General features: G+C 41.4%; 1 protein-coding gene across 6 annotated transcripts in view; it reads right to left on the minus strand.

The window, feature by feature from the left end:
• Nucleotides 1-21,427, minus strand: part of RPGR (retinitis pigmentosa GTPase regulator) — a 61,859-nt gene that overhangs the window by 31,064 nt on the left and 9,368 nt on the right. For 2 of the 6 annotated variants that reach the window (XM_029929441.1, XM_029929439.1), the window contains exons 7-14: nucleotides 20,036-20,194; nucleotides 15,622-15,777; nucleotides 12,581-12,705; nucleotides 10,875-11,060; nucleotides 9,789-9,960; nucleotides 4,063-4,160; nucleotides 3,655-3,720; nucleotides 480-1,340 (exon numbers count right to left, since the gene is read on the minus strand). In XM_029929441.1, the coding sequence (XP_029785301.1) occupies nucleotides 480-1,340; nucleotides 3,655-3,720; nucleotides 4,063-4,160; nucleotides 9,789-9,960; nucleotides 10,875-11,060; nucleotides 12,581-12,705; nucleotides 15,622-15,777; nucleotides 20,036-20,194 (1,823 nt within the window). Of the gene's footprint in view, nucleotides 1-389; nucleotides 1,341-3,654; nucleotides 3,721-4,062; nucleotides 4,161-9,788; nucleotides 9,961-10,874; nucleotides 11,061-12,580; nucleotides 12,706-15,621; nucleotides 15,778-20,035; nucleotides 20,195-21,427 lie in introns of all 6 variants that reach the window. The other 4 variants (XM_029929445.1, XM_029929444.1, XM_029929440.1 and 1 more) reach the window with 4 other exon arrangements.

Consider the following 21,427-nt stretch of genomic DNA (forward strand, 5'->3'; position numbering starts at 1 on the left):
TCCCCTTCCTCCTCCTCTCTTTCTTCTTCCCCCTCCCCCTGTCCTTCCTCTTGAGCTTCTTCCTCTTTCCTTTCTCTCTCCTCCTTGCCTCCTTCCCCTTCTCTCCCCTCCCCTTCCTTCTCATCTCTTTGCACCTCCCCTTCTCTTTCCGCTATCCCTGTATGGTCTTGTTCCCTCTCCCTTTGGTCCTGGTCCCCCTCCCCTTCTAGGTCCTTCTCGCCCTTATCCAGGCTCTCTGCTTCTCCTCCCTTGTCTTCCTCCTCTTCCCGCTCCTCACTCTGACTCTGTTCCACTCTCGAGCTGCCCTCCCCCTGGATTTCCCCCTCACCGCCACTTTCAGGCACATCCTCCCCCAGGGCTCCCCCTGCCCTGCCCTTCCCCTCACTCACCTCTGTTCTGTCTGTAAGGCCCTCTGACAGCACCTCTGCGTCCCCCCCTCTTCTTGCCGGCACCTTCACATTTTCCCCTTTTGTGCCTACCTCTTGCTTCTCTACTCCATTTCCTTCTGGGTCCTCCACTCCTTCCTGTTCCTCTGGGATCTCTGACAAGTAGTCACACTTAAAATACTTTGCCATGAGTTTGGATATTTTGTGTCCAGTGTCTTCCTCGTGTCCTTGTTCAGTAAATTTCCTGCTATACCACACGTTAGGGTCAGGTTCCACTGCATCCTCCTCCTCTCCGCTACTGAATTCTACTGACTCGGGCAGCTCGAAGCCGTCAACGGCGCCTCGCTGGCTTTCACTGTCGCCATCCGCGTAACTGTCTGGCCCCTCTCCAGACTCTCTTTCACTGGCACAGACCACATCTTGCATGTTCCGCTTACTGTCCTTAACAAAGCTTTTACTCTCTTCATCCTCATTATTCACGTCTCTATTTGGTAAGTTGTCAAAGAACGTATTAATCTTTCTTAAATTCTCTTCATTTTGTCTCATGTCCTTCAGACCTGCCATTTCCAGCAGCTCAGGCTCTCTCTCAGACACTGCTTCTTCTGCTTCTGAATCCTTCTGAGTTTGGCTTCTAACACTTCCCTGTTCTATCTCCTTCCTGCCAGGTGGGTAAATGCTGTGCTTGATCTCCGGTCTAAATACCTCTTTGCGCACCTTCTCGGCCTGGGTGTAGGCCTGAGGCCCCGGCTGGCCCGACTCCTCACCTAAGTCCTTGTCTGAAAACGCGCGCCTGGTCCTGACTGCTGGCACCATGTACATTCCCTGTGCCACCAGCTGTCTATATGCTTTCCCCTCTGCCACCGTTTTGGACGTTTCTTCACTTGCACGCTCTTTACTACCATCATTTTCAAAGTGAGCTGTGTGCCGCTTGAGTTTCTCGACTGTTGCATGTTTCTGCAAATTTTGTGAAAGAATTATCATACGACTGTTCATTGACAAAGGTTAACTTACCTGCTACAAAATACCGCCAAGATTCTGTATCACTCTAAGCGTCGCTGGCAGAACAAAGAGCGTCCGGTGTGACCAGACGCTTTGCTCCGATGACGCTTTCTCTGGAGACCACATATGCCACACTCTAAGTCTGCGGGGCAACCGGTTCGGACGCGTTACTGTGTCCCTGCGTCCAACCTGCACGTTCTCCCCGCCTGCTCTCGTCTGGCGGCTACCCGCACGTACCATCGATATACACTATGCGTATCAAATATACCCCAGTTTAAAAGGAAGTGCTTTCCTTTTCCCCTCTACCCCTTTTCTCAGCCTGAACTGATTCGCAAATGGGGCACACTTCCAGACTGACTTCGCAGAATACTGTTAAAAATGTACACTTCCTTTCCATGCACTGCAGTTTCATTTATTTCCTAACTTCCCTAGTATTTTGTCAAACTGTGTTTAATCTTTTGATTCCATGAACTTCCCAAAAGAAAATAAGTGAAAATATGAAATTGTTAAAAATTAGGAAAAATGAATAGCTTATCTATAGAAGAAAAATCTGAAATGAAAACAAATGAAGTCTTTTTATCCACATACTAGACAATAATATATTTCTTTTCAAAACAAATCTTTGGATTTCCAATTTTTGACCCTTTCCTTTTTATCTACTGTATTCTTGAATTATAAAAACTTGTATACATGAAAGAAATCACCATGAGGAAAAAATACTTCAGGTAAAATGTAAGATTTTTATAAAAACTATGAAATTAAACATTGTGACTCAAATGATACACTAGGAATATGAAATTAATTTCCTGCTGGACAAAATAAGGTAAAAATCACATTGTTGGCCTGAATTCTACAAGACTAATGAACTGAACTATTTGATGAATTTGGCTCTCTGGATAGTAAAATTTCAGTAAATCAAGTTTTAAAAACTGTCGTGAGCGCCAAGCCTAAGAAGAGGTCGGTTTTTGCTTAAAAAAATTTACTAAAACAGCACAAGTTAAAAATTCATATATGGAAATGCTAAAATAAACCTTTTTTTATTCACTAGAATAGGTCTGATCACGCTTCTACTTAAAAGGACTATGTGTATAAAATATATCTCAGTTCAAAAGGAAGTGCTTTCCTTTTCCGTTTGTTCTAGGTCCTATTCTTTAAAGTCACAATTCTTCCCAGGGCCCTAAAGACACACGAAGGCCCAGTTGCCAGAAATGATTTCTACATGTATGTGTCTTCATTTCCCTAGCACAGTGAAGTAGCACAGAAGAGGCAGAGCCTTGGGCCTAAAACAAGAGAACAAAGAGACACAGGAAAGGGGTCTGCTTGGAGGTACAGTCGGTCAATAAAGTCAACACTCACTGGGCTTCCTCGGTGTGTTACGAAAACAGCTCTCCCATAGTCAAAAGGAAAGTTGTTATTTGCCACGTGAATCTCCGTAAACTGGAGATAAGACTAAATGAAGACTGGAACTAAGTTTATATAATCCAGCAAGATTCTCTTGGATTTCGGTTAAGGATTTTTAGCTTATGAATGTGGCAAAGGCACTGGAAATGGAAATTAAATGTTTTCTATAAGCTTCCTTCCTTCAATTTATATTTCTCCAATTTACTTTTCTAATCGCCAAACCCCATGTCCTTTTACCTCACTGGTCCTTAAAGTCAAGAGAAGCAAAGGATTTGAGGGGCAGGGCTTTATCTCTACAGGGCTGTGAAAACCAGACTATCCCTTCCTTTTGCTATTTATCTGTTTTTCATTAAAAGTCTCTCTTTGTCACCCACACATGGTTTCTGATTAATTTCCAAACATTTAGTTCTGGTTTTATGCTATCAATTCCTTGATAGATTAAAACCCATTCCACACACTGGAAAAGCAATTATCAAGTCTTTCCACTAAAACCAGCAAATTTCAGAGCTAGAAAAGATCTTTGAGGTAAGCACGGAAACTCAACCAAAGTCATACTCAACCCAAGTCTGAGAATCGTTCTGATTAGCAGTAGCCTCTTCCGGTACTTAAGGAGTGCCATATACTCCTTTGCTTTGATGATAAGAAAATACTGCTGTTACGACTTGTTACTGACACCAAAGAGCAAATGTCAGCAATGAAATTCTGTCGCTCTTTCTGGCCCACAGGAAATATAGTCCAACAGAACAAACCCAAATTGAGGCTATCTCTAATGTATTCCTCTGTCTGTTAAAATCTAAAGTAAATGAATTCTAGAAAAAATGTAATTTAAATGTTCTTACCCACAATAATGAAAATAAGTATATTTTACCTTTTGTTTTTGAATTGGTGACAATTTAAATGACTTCTTATTGGAATTCAGGCTCATCATGTGTGTCTGAAATAAATAAAAAATACATGTTCAGAAAAGAATACTATACATAGAATTACACATTGACGCATTCTAATGTATATACAAAATTAACCTAAAACAGTTCAGACAGTAATATAATCAACTCTCAATTGCATACTAATGTTATGAGGATTGAAAGTAATTGTATTTGTATGAAATCTTTATCTCAATAAAATGATGTGTAACATAAAAATAACAAAACGAAAACAAAACCAAAACCAAAAGCTTTTGTGATGCACTTAACAGTATAGGAAGTACACATACACATGAATACATGATGAACTAAAATCCAAACATATGTATATGAATAAATAAGAAAAGCAGTACCATATTTAAGACATCAGTAGTTTCTCCAAGGCTTTCTGAATCTGTTGCTGAAAAAAGGTCTGTATCTTTCCCTGGGGTCATTTTATCTTGAAAACAACCTGATTCCAAGGGAAAAGGGAAACCAGATTTCAATGGAAAATTGAAAGACAACTGGACAATAAATTATTCCATAATATAAAGTGCAGGCAATATTTACTAAAGTCCTTTAACCTCATGTTTAGGGAATTCAACAGAATTCATTCATAGTGACAACAGGTTTTAAAGTCTCTTTCTGAAAGTTGAAAGACTTTGATGCTGATGATAACACGTGCTTCATTCATATGAACCGGCAAAGACTATTCCTTTGGGACAAGTACTACCCAGGTATCAGGCACTGTGATAGCCAGTCCCTAACAAGGGCCCCAGTGACCCACATCCTCCTGGTATGTGCACCCTTGTGTTGTTCCCTTCCACATTTTCCCAGGTTGATCTGTATGGCCAATAAAATAAAGCAGATAATTGTAATGTCATTGCAGTTTGCATCTGACCCCCCGCTCCACTCCCCGCCTATCTTTCTTGCATCCCTTTCTCCAGGGGAAGCCAGGCTAGGAGCACTCCTAGGGAGAAGTTCACGTGCTGACGAAGTGAAACCTCCTGCCAATCTCCACATGAGGGAGCATGGAAGAGGATCCTTTGGCCCCAGTTGAGCCTTCAGATGACTACTATGCCATCTGACAGTATGATCGTAGCTGCAGGAAACACTCTCTGAGTCAGAACCCCTCAGCTGGGCTGCACCTGGATTCTTGGCCCTCAGAAACTCTGAGATAAGTTTTAAGGTCACTTGTTGTGTAGAAAAAGATAACTAAAACAAGAACCTGCAAACTTGCATGGAAAACTGCAAGGCTATCACATCATAAAGCAGAGCATTAAAACTAATGAGCTTGGGGCACTGGGTGGCTCAGTCAGCTGAGTGTCTGGCTTCGGCTCAGGTCATGATGTCATGGCTCGTGGGTTCAAGCCCTGCATCGGGCTCTGTGCTGACAGCTCAGAGCTTGGAGCCTGCTTTGGATTCTGTGTCTCCGTCTCTCTCTGCCCCTGCCCCACTCATACTCTGTCCCTCCCTCTCTCTCAAAAATAAACATCAAAATAAAAAGACTTAAGAGCTCTACTTGACCTAGTTTTCTCATTCACTATACCTGCATTTAGCACCCCTATACATATTTCAGAGGAGCTCCTGAATGAAGTCTTTGCTAAAAACACCAGTCCCCACTCATCTCTCCCTTGTAAGTACATTCAATTCAAATGAGCAAATAACCAGTTTGTGTTTATTCCCATGTGAGGTACCATGTGGGAGATAATCAACTTAAGCGCTAATTCTTCATGAACGTATAGTCCAGAAGGGAATATAAAACATGTGACGTATCGGCATGAGAAATCACACCTGAATGTTGGGAATCAGGAAATGTTTCACTAAATAGGTGCAGGGAAGAGTGAGTAGAATTCTGAGAGGCAGAGGCGAAGGTAGACGAAGAAGAAAAGGCAGCCGGCACTAAGAGAAACAGCAGAACAGCTTGTACTAAAGGCTTTCCACGTGCTGGGAGCACATGCCTTCATACATGTTGAGTGACCTCCATGACAACGAGAGGTAAGTGGTGTATCCCCATTACACAATTATTAATCAAGCGTCAAGTGTCAATCTCAGGTCTGTCTTGACTTCACAGCCTTTCCACTAAGTCTGACTGTGAAGAGGTCACTTTGAACAAGATTAGGAGCTGGTAATGTGCAAGGCCACACAGCAAACATTTTAGGCCTTGAGGCTATATAGTCTCTGTCTAACAACTCAAACTCCGCCACTATAGTGGAAAAGCAGCCGTAGGCAATACATAAAGGAATGGCGTGACTGGGTTCCAATAAAACTTTATTTACAAAAATAAGCAGCTGGCTAGATTTGGCTCATGAGCTGTAGTTTACAGAACTGTGACCTAAATTAAGGTTATTCAAAAAAAGACTGTTGAGAGATGAAGCTAGAAAAGCGGGTTGGAGTTATGTGGGAAAAATTAATACTTATTTTTTAAAATATTAGGGATTCTCAGAAGACACTGGAACAGAGAGGATCTGAACCGCGCCTGAGGAAGGTTAACATAGGAAATGCTAATTTAGCAGGACAGGTTTGAGACGGCAGAGAATGGAGGTTCAGAAAACACACAGTGGATCATTTAGGCTTTGCCTTATACCTAAGAAAAAAGAAGTCATCAGACCTGATCTGCCTTATCTTCCCACCAACAGATGTACACATTTACCTCCATTTTCCTGTTAAAATACAGGATGTGTCTTTCTTCTTATCAAAGACTGCTCAGCATGCCAGCACCATTCTTCTCAAGAGCTCTGCATTCTGGGGACTGTCGCTCTCGTGTGCTACCAACCCTCCGTCTGGGACTACTGGCTCGTGTCCACCCGTGTACAAAGTTGCTCTGATATTTCCCACTGGGCCCACATCTCCCTCTAGCTGCCGGCCCTTTTTTCTGCTCCTCTTCCCGACCAACACGCAAAAGGGTCATCTGCACACCCCATCTCCTCTTCACTTCCTCATTTCCCATTCGTGCCTCAACTGTTAACCCTGTGGCTTCGACCCTCATCTTCCCCTGGAACTACTTGTGTCAAGATCACCGGTATTCTCCACGATGTCAAATCCATGGGCTGCTTCTTCAAGCTTTTGGCTTGACGTTTGAGCAGTACTTTGAATTCAGGACCCTACGCTCTCCTGATTTCCCTCCTCTTACCCTACCAGTTGACGGAGCTTCTTTGCTGGCCTTCCTCCCATACTCTCTAAATGTGAGCTGTTCATAGGGCCAGATCCTGGGCTCTCTTCTCTGTCTCATAGGTGATTCTAACTATTAGGTGCTTTCACCAAGTTCCATGGATTGCAAATACCATCTCTGTGTTGTCGGGTTCCAAATTTCTCTCTCGAGTTCAGACCTCTCCTCTGAACTTAAGGCTTGCATCTTCGACTGCCTGCTTGGTATTTCTGCTTGGATGTCTCACAGGTGTCTTAAGCTCGATTTTTAATTTTTTCTTCAAGCCTGCCAGCCGTCCTCGTGCCTAGGAGCCATGTTTGATTCTTCCCTTTCCTTCACAACTATGGGTAATCCATTGATAAGGTTAGCAAACCCAGTTAGCTCTATGTCTCCAATGTATTTCCCATCTGCCCCCTTCTCTCCATCTCCACAGCAAACACCCTGGACCACACGCTGACGTCTCTTGCAGAAGGCTGCTGAATATTCCCCCCACCTTTAGTCTTTCCCCCCTGCAATCCACAGAGAGGCAAAAGAGGGCATCTTAAAATGTGAATTGGATTGGAACACATCACTGCACTGTTTAAAACCCTGTAATGACCTTCTGTTGCACCTAAGAAAAACACTCAAATGAAACAGGTTTCTCACGGCCTATAAAATCATGAATACTTGCCCATTCTTTCTCCAGCTCCTTGTCTAGCCTTTTCCCTCACTCTCTAGCTCCAATGGTCTTCCTTCCTTTTCTTTATAAACTGCCTCCAAACCTTTGCCTATAGTATTTTCTTTGCCCAAAATGTATATTATCCTCTCTCTTCATGTGGCTTTCTTATCCTTTATGTTTTAGCTTAAATGTCACCTTCTCAGCAAGGTCTTCTGTGACCTTCCTACCTCCTCCATAAACGCTAAGTCTGCAAATAATTTGGAAAAATCACATTACACGTTAAATACAACTTTCAGAATAATTTGAAGACAGTTTTAGCAAACAGCCACCAACAGATAAGGGATCGCTTTTCCTTTGGATCTAGCTATGAAATTCTGTGTAGGTTCACATTCAAATCTCTTAAGGTGGGAAACAACTTTCCCCCAAACTGTAAACTTCTCTTTTTCTTGTACACACTGTTGTCAGACACAGCTTTTTCCATGTATGGTGCCAGTGACTCTTATCTCAAAAAGAAGCACACAGGGGCGCACGGGCGGCTCAGTTGGTTAAGTGTCCGACATCGGCTCAGGTCATGATCTCATGGTTCGTGGGTTCGAGCCCCGCGTCAGGCTCTGTGCTGACACCTCAGAGCCTGAATCCTGCTTCAGATTCTGTGTCTCACTCTCTCTCTGCCCCTCCCCCACTCGTGCTCTGTCTCCCGTCTCAAAAATAAATAAAACGTTAAAAAAAATTTAAAAAAAAAGGGAAGCCTACAGAAGTCATGTGTGAGAGGTAGACACCAGCTCATTACCAAGGTCCTAGCTGTAGATAATATTCTATTCTCATGCTGTACAAGTCTTGCATTTATGGCCTAAACTCTGTCTAGGTTCTTGATCCCAAAGATACTAGAAATGATCTGTGCCATGGTTCTTAATCCCAGGTGCCCAAATTATCTTAATTCCAAACCTACTGCTCACTCTGATCTCTTGAGTCCTGGCTTCCTGCCCTGCCCCTACTAGCCAAGCACATTCCCTGCAGTAACATATATCCACTCTTAAGATACAAAAATGTCTGTAAACAAATTTTTTAGAAGAGGAGTCCATAGCCAAGGAGCTGGGATTACAGTTTAAAACATAAAATGGAGGCGTCTGGGTGGCTCAGTCAGTTAAGTGTCCGATTCTTTGATTTTGGCTCAGGTCATGATCTCATGGTTTGTGAGATCGAGCCCCATGCCGGGTTCTGTACTGACAGTACGAAACTTGCTTGGTACTCCTTCTCCCCTTCTCTCTGCCCCTTCCCTGCTTGTGCTCCACTTCTATCTCAAAATAAACAAACATTAAAAAGACAAAACATAGGGGCGCCTGGATGGCTCAATTGGTGAAGCATCTGACTTCAGCTCAGGTCATGATCTCACAGTCTGTGGGTTCAAGCCCCGTGTCAATCTCTGTGCTGACAGCTCAGAGCCTGGAGCCTGCTTCGAATTCTGTGTCTCTCTTTTTCTCTCTGCCCCTTCCCTGCTCGTGCTCTCTCTCTCTCTCTTCAAAAATAAATATTTAAAACAAAAAATATAAAACAAAACATAAAATGTATATCTAATAGTGAGGTAGAAGTGTTAATAATACCCATAACTATACTTACAAAGAGGTTCCTAGAGGTGCGAGGCTCAATGCTAAGTATTTCATATACCTTATCTCATTTAATCTCAGTCACTCTCTAAAGATGTATTAGTCTCATTTCAAGACCGGGATACTGAGTCTCAGAGAAATTAAGTAACTTTCCCAAAGTAACTCATAGTTCATAAATGTCCGAGCAGACATCTCCCTCCAGATCAAGTTAACCCTGTACCCCGTGCTCTTAACCACTATGCCATACTATCTAAATGCAGACTTCACATAGGTACAGAAGACCTGTATTCGAATCCTGCCCACTTCATTTATAAGCTGAGTGACCGTGGCCAAGTCACTCAGTCTTTTCAAGTCTTGCATTTCTCATCTATAAAAATAAAGAACGGACTAACTCCCACCTATTTCACAGAGTTGCTTCAGGATTCAAAGGAGATGATAGAAGAGAAGGCATTACGTATGTTATGCATTGCTCTATAAAAATACGCTGTGATTGTTGAATGGGATTTCTGGGGTCACTTAGGATGCTCGGTATTTGTAAGAGCATTCCTGGACTTGAGCTCCAGTGAGAGAGGTCAGCCTCTAACGAGGAAGAAAACAACTTCACTGACAAAACCGTCTTAGGATAACCATGAACACAACAGAAACACAAGGCGCATTTCTTGTGTGAGCCTGTAGAGCGCCTGGTGTTACCTGGCTCCAGGGGTTGCACGGAATGGTCCTTTTCAGGTGTCGTTTTCTCTGGCAGATTAATTGCAGGCAGACGGAAAGGACCAGGAACGGGGGGAAAGCAAACAGGTGCCACAGGAGTCCCTTCAAGAGGAGGTAGTGTTCGTGTCGTCTGAAAAAAGTCGGGCGATTTCTCCTTTAAAATAAACAGGTTAAACAGTCAGATGAGGTTATGTATTTAGTACTGACATAAACTATGCTCCAGGTGCTAAAAATCTTTAAGAAAGAGACGTCAAAGTTGCCCACTGTCCCCCATTCATGTTTAAGTGATCCCCAAGGACTCAAAAATGGTTTGTCCTGTTATCTCTGTATGTAAATTGCTCTAAACTGTTAATTTAGAAGCTTGTTTTTCACATGATGGGGAAAAGTGTATACGTGTTTTCTCTGCCAAGAAGCAAAAAATCAGCCATGAAATCTAAACAAAAACATGAACTCCAAGATACTGATATTTTTCATTCTTTCTATATATACTTTTTTATAACAAAACGTCAAACTTGACCTTTTTACATTGAAAAAGAGTGTTTTGGAAAAAAAAGGAATGTCTCCTTTAAAAACTATTTGACATTTTGTTTTAAAATACTCTCATTGAAATAATGATTTTAATGGCTGATAGGGAACCTCGAAATTTCAATGAGAAAGAACATTCCCTATGCCGTACTGAAGGTCTTATTTCTGCTTCCCATATGCCATGGTTTACAATGCATAACCCTCCACGGCTCACGAGGTATAGGTAACAGATAAAAAGCAAAGTCGAAGTCACCCGACAGAGAGGTGAGAAAACAATTCGGCACTCAATGTGAAGAGCTAAGACAGACCTCTAAAAGGATGCTTTGTATCCATGCTCTATAAGCCAAGGTTATCCATGATTATTTGAATTTCCTCATTTGTGTGTGTAACAGCTTAACTCTGAATTTGCTTCAAGCTTGAAAGCCTGCAATGCTAACCGTTTTACTTAGTGAATGTGTCTTAAAAGCCCCTTCTTTGACTTAATAAGAAAATGAATTTTTTTTTTTGTAGTGCCAGGAGACACAATTGGCCACAACTTTATACCTTCTCTCTTCGCCGCATACGTGCTGACAGACTTCTGTGCAGAACGTTTCTTGAGCTTAGGCTGCTGAGGGACAGAGAAGTCGCTGCAGGGAAGGAAGAAGTCTTTATTTTCTGTAACTCAATTTCGTCTGTCCCACCAAGTCTCGGAATGGCAAAAACTAGCATGTGACATCCACCACAAGCCACCTACAGCACAAAACCACAGATAGATCAGTCAGCATTGGCTTCAAATGCAAATGAGTTTTTAACAGTTTTCAGACACAAAATGTAGATGTCCTAGGTAGTCAGTCTGCCCCCCTCCCAAGTTATACGTGCACATATGGATGACAATATTTATATTCTTTATACACTACAGTTGAAAATGAGAACAAGTTTAACATACCATTTTACTTTCCATTTAATAAAGTACAGAGAAAAAACTACCTGGCACATTACATTTCTTCTAACAGGTTAGAGAATGTTATTTTAATTTGGGAGCAACACTAACATCTTGAAAAAAATTATTCCAAGAAGTTCTACTTAGAAAAAAAGTGATCCAAGCATAAATCAGTGTCTTGGAGAAATGCTATCTCCAAACCTTTTTCTTTACATGAACACTCTTTAATTTTAATGCTTCAAAGCCCTTAGAGCAAAAGGTAAGCATGTACAATGGTGGAACAATGAAAAATGAAACCCACATTCAGAGGATTTTCAGAAATAGCTGATTTTCACTAAAATGTCCAAACCACCACTGCATAGTGTTTGTGATACACAGATTCTTAGTATCTTTATGGTGTTCTACATGGTGGTTATAAGAATAGCATACTCTGAACCTTTACCTCATAATATTTTGAAATTATTATCTCTTTTTTAATGTTTACTTATGTTGAGAGAGAGAAACAGAGTGCAAGCGGGGGAGGGGCAGAGAGAGAGGGAGACACGGAATCGGAAGCAGGCTCCAGGCTCTGAGCTGTCAGCACAGAGCCCGATGCGGGGCTTGAACTCATGGACCGCGAGACACACCTCTTGTATTTCTTGGTCATCCGTACCAGAACCCCAGTGTCAAAGGTCACAAACCTGAAGGTTCTTTTTTTTTTTTTAATTTTTAATGTTTTATTTGTTTTTGAGAGAGAGAGAGAGGGAGGGAGGGAGGGAGAGAGACAGATAGCGTGAGCAGGGGAGGGTCGAGAGAGAGGGAGACACAGATTTCAAAGCAGGCTTCAGGCTCTAAGCTAGCTGTCAGCACAGAGTCCGACGTGGGGCTCGAACTGAAGGACCACGAGATCATGACTTGAGCCGAAGTCAGACACTTAGCCAACTGAGCCACCCAGGTGCCCTGAAATTATTATTATTTCAAATTAGTCTCAGTAATAGCTAATTCGACTAATACTGACAGCTGACTACCGTCAGACACTGCCCGGTGCTGGAGGCCGCCATGAAGCTTCCAGGCACGGCACTGTTCTGGCTTTTGAGAGACACAGGAGAATGAGGCAGGAGAGTCCGGATCAGGGCAAAAAGGAAGGTGCTGAAAGGAGGGTAAGTAGGAAAGGGACAAATCTTCCAAGTGCCATGACGTCTGACGTTCAGCTTTTAGGAAGCGAGTACACTGATTAGATACAGCCACGATATTCTTTTATACAAATATAAAGTTTCTTAGTTTTCTATGAAATACTGAAACTCATATACTGGAATATGAAAATGGAAACAGGAAAATGTGGTGCCCTTACCAATTGAACTATAAATCTCAAAAAATGAGAGCACAAAGTGGGAGTGAACTGATTGGTAAAGTTCTCCGGTCCAAGGCCTAATTTTCCATGTCGACCATCTCCACAAGTATACATGAGACCTATATCTAAAATGCAGAAAAAGAGAGAGAGAGAGAATCATAAAAGCCTTACTTATACGAACCTTCTTGTAAAGAGACAGATATATTTACTTACATTGCAGTTGTGATTTTTCCCCTCAAATTCTGCACCGATTTTACTCTGATTCACTATTTCCACACCCTATGTGGCCTCCGTGGTCCCGCACATAATAGGCAACAAATACTCAGAAAAATCACTAAGCCCGTGGCGGTTTGTGAATTTGAAGCTGCTCGTGCAAGGCACGGTGTGTAACAGCTGCAACCCAGTGTGAGCGATCCTGTGATGCACACCAGGAGATTTTTGTATTCTGATCCCCTATGTTCCAATACAATCTATTCCCCCCAGTCCAGCTCATTGATTACATCAGGGTTTCTCAACCTTGGCACTACTGACATCTGGTGTCAGAAAATTCTTGGCTGTGTGGGTCTGTCCTATGCTTTGTAGGGCGTTTAGCAGCTTCCATGGCTTCTACCTACTAAATGTCCAGAAAACACCCTGCCTCTGCAGTTGGGACAATAAAAAGTGTCTCCAGGCCCTGTCACATGTCCCTGGGGGACAAAATCATCACCCGTGGAGAACTCCTGGGTTAAATCAATCCAAGAGTCTCTTCTCCTAATTCAGGTCCTGGGCTGCGGAGCGCCGCTGAAGGAAGTACGGCAGAGCAGCAGGCGGACTAGTCCCTCCGCCAGTACCGGAGGACCCTCTGCAGCTGGGCCCACGCCGCTGAGTCCTCCGGCTGCGCTTGTCCAGTTAACCCTTCCACCCACTGCCACAGCAGCTATTCTGAACCTTCACTCCTCTCCTCAAGCCCTCCTTCACAGCTGCTCCCTTCCGTGGGGGAAACTGCCACGGAAGCAGAAGGAAAGAGTGCCAGGCTGGGTACGCGGCAGGGGATTTCCTTCTAGTGTGGGGGTTAGGAAGGGCTTTCAAACTGAAGCCTAAAGGATGGTTAGGGTTTTAGCTACAAGAACGGAGCACATCTGAAGGCTCGGAACCACGAGAAAATGTAACACAGTCAAGAAGCTGAAAGGCAACCAATGGTAGGAGATGAGTCTGAAGAGGTCAGAAGAAACCACACCACAGAGGATTCTATTAGTTCATATTAAGAATTTGTAAACTCTATCTTAAGGACAATAAACTGAATGAATGGTTTTGAGCAAGGATATGACAAGATCTCATTCAGGAACATCTAGTTTAAGATGGCAAAGTAATGTCATCCTAAGAAAATTCAAGAGAACTCAATGAAAAATGAGAAATAATAACATTATGCATTAAACTGTCAAATTCAAGAATTTATACAGAAAATTGACTCCCCCAAAATAAGTAATAACCAGTATTTAGACCCCGAATTTATACTGTTACAATACTTAATTTTTTTTCTTTAGATATACTCATCATCCTTTTCCTTTCTTCCTCTTCTTTTGACTCCTTATTTCTTTATCCAAAGTGCTTTCTAGGCTTTGTGCTTTAGCATGATGATCTATAGCCAGAAAAAATAAACTCTAATCCAGGCTACCTGATTGTACTTCCAGCTTGAGAGCTGTTTAAAGCATGAGCCACTGGCTACATAATGGGGAACTGGCAAGAAGTTACAGATAACTCACTGCACACCTCTCATTAGTCCTGGAAGAAAAAATTCATAACACCCGTCCCCTGAGGAGGCTTCATGAGCAAACAGGCAAACCAAGTTAATGTTCAATTATTTGGGCTTTCCATCAGGAGGAAAGGTAGTATCAAAGTTTAACCAAATAATCTAATTATATGTTAGATGATCCATAAAAAGTACATATTTACCATCAATGGCAATTGAAAGTTGATGAACACAGCAGTAAGGACAGTGAAACTGATATTAAGACCCTGTAGTAAGGGACACATATCAAGAACAACTCTTCTGGGAGCATGAATGAATAATAATTCCTTACGTCCTACATAGTTCTATTTCATGCTACATTAACAAGGACATTGATACTTGAAGATGGCCAGGTAGTTCTCTCTGAAAGGCTCTTTGGGGAAGAAGGAACAGTGTACGGCACTACATTGTATTTGCAGATTACCAGTTCCCGCAGCTAGATACCATGAGATGAGCTCCATTTAGCAGTAGCTTTCTTAGAAAGAAGGAAGCAAATGTGGAAATACCAGTACCTGGTTTATTTCAAAACACTGTATGATTTCTGCCTTTTTATGCTCAACTTCATTTTTAGACAGAAATGTGAGCTAGAAATAGTGAAATTACAGAGCTTTTTTATTCCAAAGCGATTACAATTGTGGAGTATATCAATTATCTGCAGGTAAAGGGAGAGAGTCATTTCTAGGGGAGAATCTTATATTGAGTCCGGGGTAGCAGCACATATTTCTAAGGCTGAGAAGTAGTCCCCAAGCGGTACCTCCATGGATAATGGAGAAGGTACAGAGCGAAAGATCTCGAGGACTCAGGTGTCCACTTAGCAGCCTTTGAGGTGCTCTTCTATCACTGTGGACAAAGTCGCAAAGGCACTCCTGAAAACGCCTCCTAGTGGCAAGTTTCGTAGGAATTCACTCATCACTCAGCCGGAATATAGCTGCGTCCAACTGACCATGGAGACTGTTTTCAAGTAAGTTCTTTCTCATAAGACTTTTCCCTCTGGCCTGAGCAGAGGTAAGAGCCTGCAAACTGATGCAATTTCAAAAAGATTCTAGCTTTCTGCCAGAGTAAAATACCTCTGTCTTACCTCTGACAGCGCTGACTTATCTTGGGGTTCTAAATCTCTGGATCATTTACACTGATTTTAAATTGAACAAATATTAAAAAAGAGTGTACAACTTTACACTTTGCTTAAGGCAGATACATTCATTCCACATACTTTTTATTTTGTACTAAAACATACCCAGTTCTATAACTACGTAACAGAAATTCTCATCTGTACCTGTTATCAAAGCTGTTTGATTTTCTCCACAGGAAACGGACCTGATTTTCTGATCCTTTATATGCTCAATGACTGTGGGTACTGAAGTCTCAAAAAGAAAAGTACCCAGACCCAGCTGACCAAACTGTCCCAGTCCAAAGGTATACACGGCTTTCTCTGAAAGGGAATGAGCAAACACAAGAAAAGGATTGCAGAGAAGCAGACGCTGTCACCATGATAGCTAGAAAAACTGTCACATTCACATCACTTTTATGATGACAGTTAAGTGCCTCTGAAATATCCACATAAGAACACCTAGTACTGAGGTACACATTCTCAATGAGAAAGGCAAAGAAAAATGACAAGGCACACAATTCTAAAACTTATGGCGTAGGCCTGCTTTTATCTTTTACGTATAACCATGAAAAGAACTGCCAGAGACACAGAAGTCAGTGACCTACCTGTCTCTATAATTAGCACTCCGCTCCTTAAAAATTGCATCAGCTGTCATTAAGCTAATTCCTTTCGTTGCCTTAAAATAAAAAAATGAGTAGTGTTTCTTCATAGAGAAACTTCTTTTCAAAAGGAGTTTAACAGAATAATCTATTTTGTAAAACAATTTCAGAGCAGAATTTGCATGAGAATTACAAGTCACCTGGGCACCGGGGTGGTTCAGTCCCTTAAGCATCCCACTTTGGCTCAGGTCATGATCTCAGGTTTTGATCTCACACTTCGCTGAGTTTGAGCCCCGCCGTCAGGCTCTGTGGTGTCAGCTCAGAGCCGGGAGCCTGCTTTGGATTCTGTGTCTCTCTCTCTCTCTCTCTCTCTCTCTCTCTCTGTCCCTCCCATGCTCACACTCTGTCTGGCTCTCTCTCTCTCTCTCAAAAATAAACATAAAACAGTAAGCGCCTATCTCTAGCCAGCCAAGAATTACTCTAATTTGTGCGGGCTGTCTGGGGATGAGCCTGGGAAATGAGGCCATTCTGGCAGCAGAAGCAGGCTACAGCTTTGCTCCTTACCCAGGTACTTGGATGATTAGCAGGGACAAGTTTCCATTTTTTAAAAAATGATTTAAGACTCTTTTACGTGAGGACGTTACATATAGCAACTCCTATATTTTCGGTCATAGCACCTTTGTAACATATAACCATGTAATTCGATGCTGTAATACCCTATTAGGAAAACCAGTTTTATTAGTCGGCTTCGTATCCATATTATTCTGATTTCTCAGAATACACTCGATTGCGTGACTAGTAACTTGTTGCCCTGTAGTAATCTTGAGTTTGTCCAAACATAATCTAGAGAAGTTAAGGTAACTTAACTTGGGATCCAGACTTCACTGTGGACCCCATCTAATAGGCAGGACTTTTTTGTCTGTCGCGAATGCTGTGGATGACATACTAGATTACATCCATCACTCTGCCTCACTCAGTGTGACACTTTTTCCACAGGAGTCCACTGTCTCCCTGATTCTAAGGAGAAACTAATCATACCATCACTACAATCAGTAGTTGTATTTTCTAACCTACTACAGTCAATGTAGAAATCCTATGTTTTAAATAAATTAATTGGCAATGAACTAATTTAAGTTACCTTTAAAGTATTTTAATGAATGATATCCAAACAGCTCTTAAGATCAGAGTTACAGACAAAAGGAAAAAGAATGCAAGGGAGCCCCCCCTCCCCATAGAGTCACCTGATCCAAGCCCTTTCTTTTAGCAAAGGGAATTATCTGGAACAGATGGTTAGCTATTCTTTCCTTTAAGGTCTTGCACAGTATTCTGTAATTCTTAAGTACTCAATTTAGTACTTAGTCAATGATAGTGAACACATGCTTCAGGTCCATTTCTTCATCAGTTAGAACTAAACATCTCTGTCCACACTGTATCCAGGATACAGGCTTCTTGCCAGGGCTGGATCAGAATAAAGCTCCCACGGGTCCATGGAGATATGTGAAAATCAGGTAAAGTAGTGACTTTTCCATACAGATAAATGTGTATATTTAAGAGACTGTGTTTTACAGTAGAATTGAGAGCTTATTAATATTTGTTTTGAAATACCCCTTATTTATGGTATCATGGTGGAAAGCTTACAGCTTTTATGCAATGTCCATATTTGGCCAAATGCAAATCAGAAGATGGCAACTATCTGTTGGTCCTTGTATTCTTTTTTTTTAAGTTTTAATGTTTATTTATTTTTGAGGGAGAGAGGAGTGCAAGTGGGGGAGGGGCAGAGAGAGAGGGAGACACAGAATCTGAAGCAGGCTCCAGGCTCTGAGCGGTCAGCACAGAGCCCGATGCGGGGCTCGAACCCACAAACCATGAGCTCATGACCTGAGTCGAAGTCGGATGTTCAACTGACTGAGCCACCTGGGTGCCCCTGTTGATCCTCATATTCTTTTCACAAAACTAAAAATTTTAAATACAAAAACTTTACTGCTCTGTGAGATCGCAAAGGCAACAAAAATCTAGAGAGAACAGTTTCTGGCAGCATAGTTTTTAACCTCAAAATTAAATCCACAGAAAGCTAAATTTCTATAATATTACAAGAGAATATTACACTTCAGGACAATTTAAAATTTTAAGTATAATTAAAAGCATTATGGATTATCTGGGTACTCATTTTATCATTTTATATGACAGTATTTTATAATATATGCTTGAATGACATTATTATCATATAATCCATATTTGTGCCCTTTAGAATAAGCTTCAATCTCCTAACAAATTCTGTCTATAATCTTTGTATAAACTATAGAAAATATATGATATAAAAAGAATAAGTTGTATTTCTGCCTATAGAATACATTTTCGGATAATTTATAAAGATTAACTTCAAAGTTTAATTTCTACAATAAATTTTTTTTTTTTGAGAGAGAGAGAGAGAGAGAGAGAGAGTGAGTGAGCATGTGTACAGGGTAAGGGCACAGGGAGAGGGAGGGAGAGAGAGACAGACAGACAGACAGACAGACTCTTAATAGGCGTCATGTCCAGCATGAAGCCAGACGTGAGGCTCACTCTCATGAGTGTAAGATCATAACCTGAACTGAAATCAAGAGTTGGACATTTAACTGACCTAGCCACCCAGATTCTCTTTGAATAAATCTTTTGAAAACTATATGAAAATTCATTTTGTTAGCAGAAATTCAAAGAAATCTTAAACCTCAAAATTATTTTCAAAATTTAGAGTGGAGGTCTTAGAAAAAAATGATTTCTAACTTGGAAAAAAGATCCCATCTGGGCCCTGTAATTCTGGAAAACCATAGCTTAGTAAGCATCACTAGGACTAGAACAAAAAGTCAAGGCAAAGTGGTAGAAGGGAGGGAAATCTAAAGGTAAAATGTTGCTCAATCACCTTGCAACACTAAGCACATCATCTCAGAACTGGGTATTTTCAAAATTTGTCTAGAATGCTGCTAACTTTGGGTTCCTTAAGATTAAGCAGTAACTTCTGAAACTTCATTTCTTTTTGACCAAAAAAAAAAAAAGCCCGTAATCACTCACTGACTATATTATCTGTGTACTACTCGTCTTAAAAAAGTCTGATGCTGAACAAATTTAGGGGTAGCAATTTAGTAAGCATATTATCAAGTAGTATATATACTTCACCATATTGACTAGGATCCTGAAAACTGACATGTCATACCAAATACAAAATTCAGAAGCCAAAACTGACATTGCTATTAAGGTTCTAACTTTCTTCTATTATCTAGAATTTAAAATCTTAACACTTCTTGATGAATTACTACAACAGAACACAAAAATCACAAAGAAATTACCATCTTCTACGTTGTAAATATCACAAAGAATCATCAATGACATGTAGAAAATAGCATGAACAGGGAAAATATCTGATGAAAAATAATGTCAATTTTAGATAAATATGAAATATATAAACACACACACACGAGGCAAATGGTTTGTCCCTGAAAACAAGCCAAAAACAATGTTACCTGCTGCCGTTAAAGGTGTTAAGATCATGAAAATGTCCATTATGTCAGCAAAAACAATTCATTCAACAAGATTCATTTTTTCTACTTACAAATCTCCTCCGTAGGCCAGGAATGTGCATTAACTATGGAAATCAAAGATGGGGATCCTAACGAAAACCAGATGCAAGGCCAGCCTGTGTGAGCTATCTCAGACGGTCAAGCTCATAGGAGCACAGACAAGAATGGTGGCTGCCGGGGTTGGGAGGGGTACGGGGTGCAGCTTCTCAATGGGCATAAAGTTTCAGCTACACAAGGGAAGTTCTAGAGACTGGCTGTGCAGCATTGTGCCTTGAGATAATGATACTGTATTATAGACTTGGAAATCTGTGAGGAGGGCGGATCAGATGTGAAGCTTTCTTATCACAATAAAAGAAGACGAACGGAAATGTGTTTTTCATTAGCCACCACAAAAGTTGGGAACGGGGCAGCAGGCTCCCCACGTACCTGTGAGAACCACTGTGTGCCCTCCACCACAAGCTACCTGCACCACCTTCTCAGGAATTCCAGGCACCGGCTGGGGCATCCTGTGGTTGCAAAGCAGCTGATTGGGAAGACCTAACTTCCCACTCTCTGGTTCTCCAAACGTGTACAGTTTTCCCTCCGCTATTGAAGGAAAAGAACCGCAGTCAATGACGACAGGCCCATGGACAAAATACTGGTCTTTGGGGTGCACGTTCTCATGTTCAAACAAAAACGTAGATAATGACAACTTGATAAAGTTAACCTTTTTTGAGATAGTTTTACTGTATGGTAAGGAAATAAAGCTCAGGTTTTCTTTTCCCCTTGATTATTCTAATCCAAAATGTTCATGAATTCACAACCATCACTAATGATGACTCTTTCACAAAACATAGAGAAGACCATCTTACTTTTAGTATAGCTCAATGACTAGACATTAAGCCCACATAAGGACATGGGTTTGTCTTGTTCACTTTGGTATTCCAAGAACCTAGCAGTGTCCAGCATATGAAATATTTAATGAATACTTGTTAAATAAATGGTTTATGAAATTTGTTTTAAAAAAACTCATTTCTGTGTGAAGTAAATAGGCTGAGTAAGCCTCAAGATACCGGATTTTACTCAATTAGATGGCACTTCCTCCAGAAAGATTCTCTTATCAAGGACTCATGATGCTTAGTCATGGGCTTGTCCACGCTAATACTATTGACTTGCTTCTGTTATACTTATCACACTATGACGATGAGCTTCTTGAAAGCACGTACATTTTTTTACCCATTTCTGTGAATGGATAATAACAACTGAATTCTACAACACAGGAATTTAAAAACCTTTGTAGATCTATGATGGTATCTGACACAGAACATATCACCGCTGGTGTCAGGAAAGAGGGAACACAGTACCTCTGATTGCATATTACTTGCGTGTCTCCAAGAGAACCATGATTGAAAACTGACCAACCCCTGGGAATGTGGCCCTTGGAGTGGTCTTTGTGTTAGGGCTTGATATTTTCATTTGGATGCCTAGAGCACTGAATTATGCCACCTTGGGTCCTTAGGGCATCTGGTTTCATTGTCAAGGGACCTGAGTTTGAGTTCTGTGACTACTTGCTAGCAGGTTATGCCTACACAGCCAGCCCCCGATACAGAAGCCTCAGACCCTGACAATACAGAAGGCCTCTTTGGACAGGGACATCACACACACCTCTCTGTAGTTCACTGCCAAAGAGAAAACACATCTAGGGAGCGTATGCTAGACTTCTCTGGAGGACCAGTATCTTCTTCCAGCTGCTACTGCTCTATATCCTGTGCTGTAATAAATCTTAGCCATGAGTAAAATCTGCTACTGAAGCTTGAGAGTCCGTCTAGCAAGTCAGCA

Source organism: Suricata suricatta, chromosome X, assembly GCF_006229205.1.
Source record: "Suricata suricatta isolate VVHF042 chromosome X, meerkat_22Aug2017_6uvM2_HiC, whole genome shotgun sequence".
NCBI classification, from domain to species: Eukaryota; Metazoa; Chordata; class Mammalia; order Carnivora; family Herpestidae; genus Suricata; species Suricata suricatta.